This window comes from Penaeus vannamei, chromosome 22 (genome assembly GCF_042767895.1).
Source record: "Penaeus vannamei isolate JL-2024 chromosome 22, ASM4276789v1, whole genome shotgun sequence".
Lineage (NCBI taxonomy): Eukaryota > Metazoa > Arthropoda > Malacostraca > Decapoda > Penaeidae > Penaeus > Penaeus vannamei.
In genome coordinates, this window is record NC_091570.1 from 36445330 (window position 1) to 36447829 (window position 2500).

General features: G+C 44.9%; 1 protein-coding gene across 1 annotated transcript in view; it reads right to left on the reverse strand.

Moving 5' to 3' along the window:
- LOC113827566 (protein argonaute-3) overlaps nucleotides 1-2500 on the reverse strand; it is a 58953-nt gene that overhangs the window by 9236 nt on the left and 47217 nt on the right. Inside the window, exons 12-13 of the mRNA XM_070136943.1 lie at nucleotides 231-418; nucleotides 1-30 (exon numbers count right to left, since the gene is read on the reverse strand). The exon at nucleotides 1-30 is cut by the window's left edge and continues 171 nt beyond it. Coding sequence (XP_069993044.1) covers nucleotides 1-30; nucleotides 231-418 — 218 coding nt within the window. The remainder of the gene's footprint in view (nucleotides 31-230; nucleotides 419-2500) is intronic.

Here is a 2500-nt window from a genome sequence, read left to right on the forward strand (position 1 = left end):
GTTTTTCTAAAGAATGCAATAAGAAGATTCCTGGAATACAAAATATCATATTAAATGTTTTGCAATATCAATTTGAATCTGTAAAGAAAAATATAATTCTAAAAACAAAAAAAAGAAAAGACAAAAGAGTATCCGTATGTATATATATATGAACATAGTAATGTAAATATAGTAAAATATGTGTATGTATGAACATACATTCATATGTGCACACAAATAAAAAAGCATACCTTGTCATCTCCTTGAGATCTTGTATTATTTCTTTGCAGGAAATCTGTTGCCTCACTTGTGCTGCGTAATTGGAGGCAAAGCAATCCATTGATCCTACGACCGCAGCTAAAGAGGGGGTGCCTTTCCGGTCATCAGCTGGTGGGTGGTTGACATCAGCTCCCATTATCATGACTGGACTGGTGAGTATCTTGAAAATAGAATATTGAATATGGCCATCATCTTTATCCATAAAATACAGCAATATTTACTTCTAAATCAATGTGGAGAGAGAGAGAGAACGAGAGAACGAGAGAACGAGAGAGAACGAGAGAGAGAGAGAGAGAGAGAGAGAGAGAGAGAGAGAGAGAGAGAGAGAGAGAGAGAGAGAGAGAGAGAGAGAGAGAGAGAGAGAGAGAGAGAGAGAGATTTAAGAAAGCACGCCAATGCTTAAAATAATTGATACTTCAACAGAGTACTAAGAGACCCATATAGTACCCTACTTACCCCCCAAACCGCCGGGCATGGCATGTACATACATGCCATTGCCCACTGCGTGTTGAATTTAGTAATTGTTTTTACATAGAGATGGCTCCAAAAGTACAGTAACCAAAAAGCCAATTACGTGAACCTGTCTCACTTGTTTACCCTTTTCCTTGATTTTCAATAATATTCTTAATATTTAATAGTGCTGTTAGTAATGTCAGTAACAATATAATAATTATAATGTCTATAACAAAATGACAGTGTCAATATTGATAGCATTAGTAAAAAAAGCATTTTCCTGCTTTTTCATGGAAAAGTGAGGTCACAAAATCTACTGATGGACTCCTTTGTGGCTAAGCACTAGCAGAGCCATCTATGTGCAGAAACATTTAACCAAGCATTGCCAAAGGGAATGCACCATTTTCCCGTTCATCATCATCTAGGAGCTATCGCCGATGGGGGTGCACAGCCGCATCCACCCTTTGTTTATTCCAGCAAAGATCCCTCATGGCAAGCTGCCACTCTGCCCATCTCGAGCAATTCACGACAGGTTTGATTGTTCTGCCCAAGCCACAACTTCCTAGGTCATCCCACAGACCTCCTCCACCCAGGGTTGTCTCCATCAGAGACAACCTGACGGGCAGGATCATTCTGAGGAAAGTGAGCCAGGTGGCTGTATAGCCTAAGTTGCCAATCAAAAATTGTGCAGATAACAGGTACTGTGCCAGTCTCACGGTGCATCTGTTGGTTGGACACATGGCCCCTCCAACAGTACCCCATGATCTGGCGCAAGGACCTATTACAGAAGGCCTCAAGACAAGACTCCAAGGCACAGAATAATGTCCAGGTTTCACTACCGTATAGCAAAACTGGCATTATCAGGGCCTTGAAAACCCGTAGCTTGGTCCTTCTGCACAGGTACCAACATCTCCAAATACTCTTGTCGAGAGAGTTCATGACCCCTACTGCCAAGCCAATCTGTCTGCTGTCTGAGTTATGAACTACACTAACAAGGTATGTAAAGCTCTCTGTGACTTCAATGTCCTCGCCGCGAGCATGTACTGACTGAACAGGTTCTCCTAGGAAGTCCCCAAAGCCCTGGACCTTGGTCTTGGTTTAGGAGACCTCTAGACCCAAGGATTTTGCTTCATTGCTAAATGCATCAAGAGCCACCACTAAGGTTTCCAAAGACTCAGATAGAAAAGCAACAGGTCGATGTAGGCTGCAAGCAGCCCATGCCCGAACTCACGGCGGTGCCCTACAATAACTCGAAGCGCAAGGATACGCTCTATTGTGGACTTCCCAGGAGTGAATCCGGAATGCTCTGGCCTCTGGTGCCTCAGGTCTCTGATATGCATCTCAGAAGGATGTGGGCGAAAACCTTGCCTGGTACACTGAACAGTGTGATGCCTCAGTGATTGCTGCAGTCCCATCAGTCCCCCTTCCTCTTCCAGAGAGGGATGATCACACCCCTCAACAGGTCGGGAGGAATGGTACTGGACCGCCAGTTGGCAGCCAGGACAGCATGTAACCCCAGCGCCATAGGTTTACCAACAGCCTTTAACAGTTCAGCTGGTATGCCGCAGACACCTGCTGCTTTACCACTCCTCAGCTTGGAGATCACCCCCCTAACTTCAGTTAGGGAGGGAGGATCCTCAATGATGGGTGGGTCTGGCAACGGCTAAATTCCTTGCATCGCTGTACCATGTCCAATGATGTGGGTCTGGGCGCTGGTATCAGGAGCCAGAAATCCTCAATTTCTGGGACCTAGCAAAGTCCCGGAAAAGGAGGCTATTCTCACGACCAG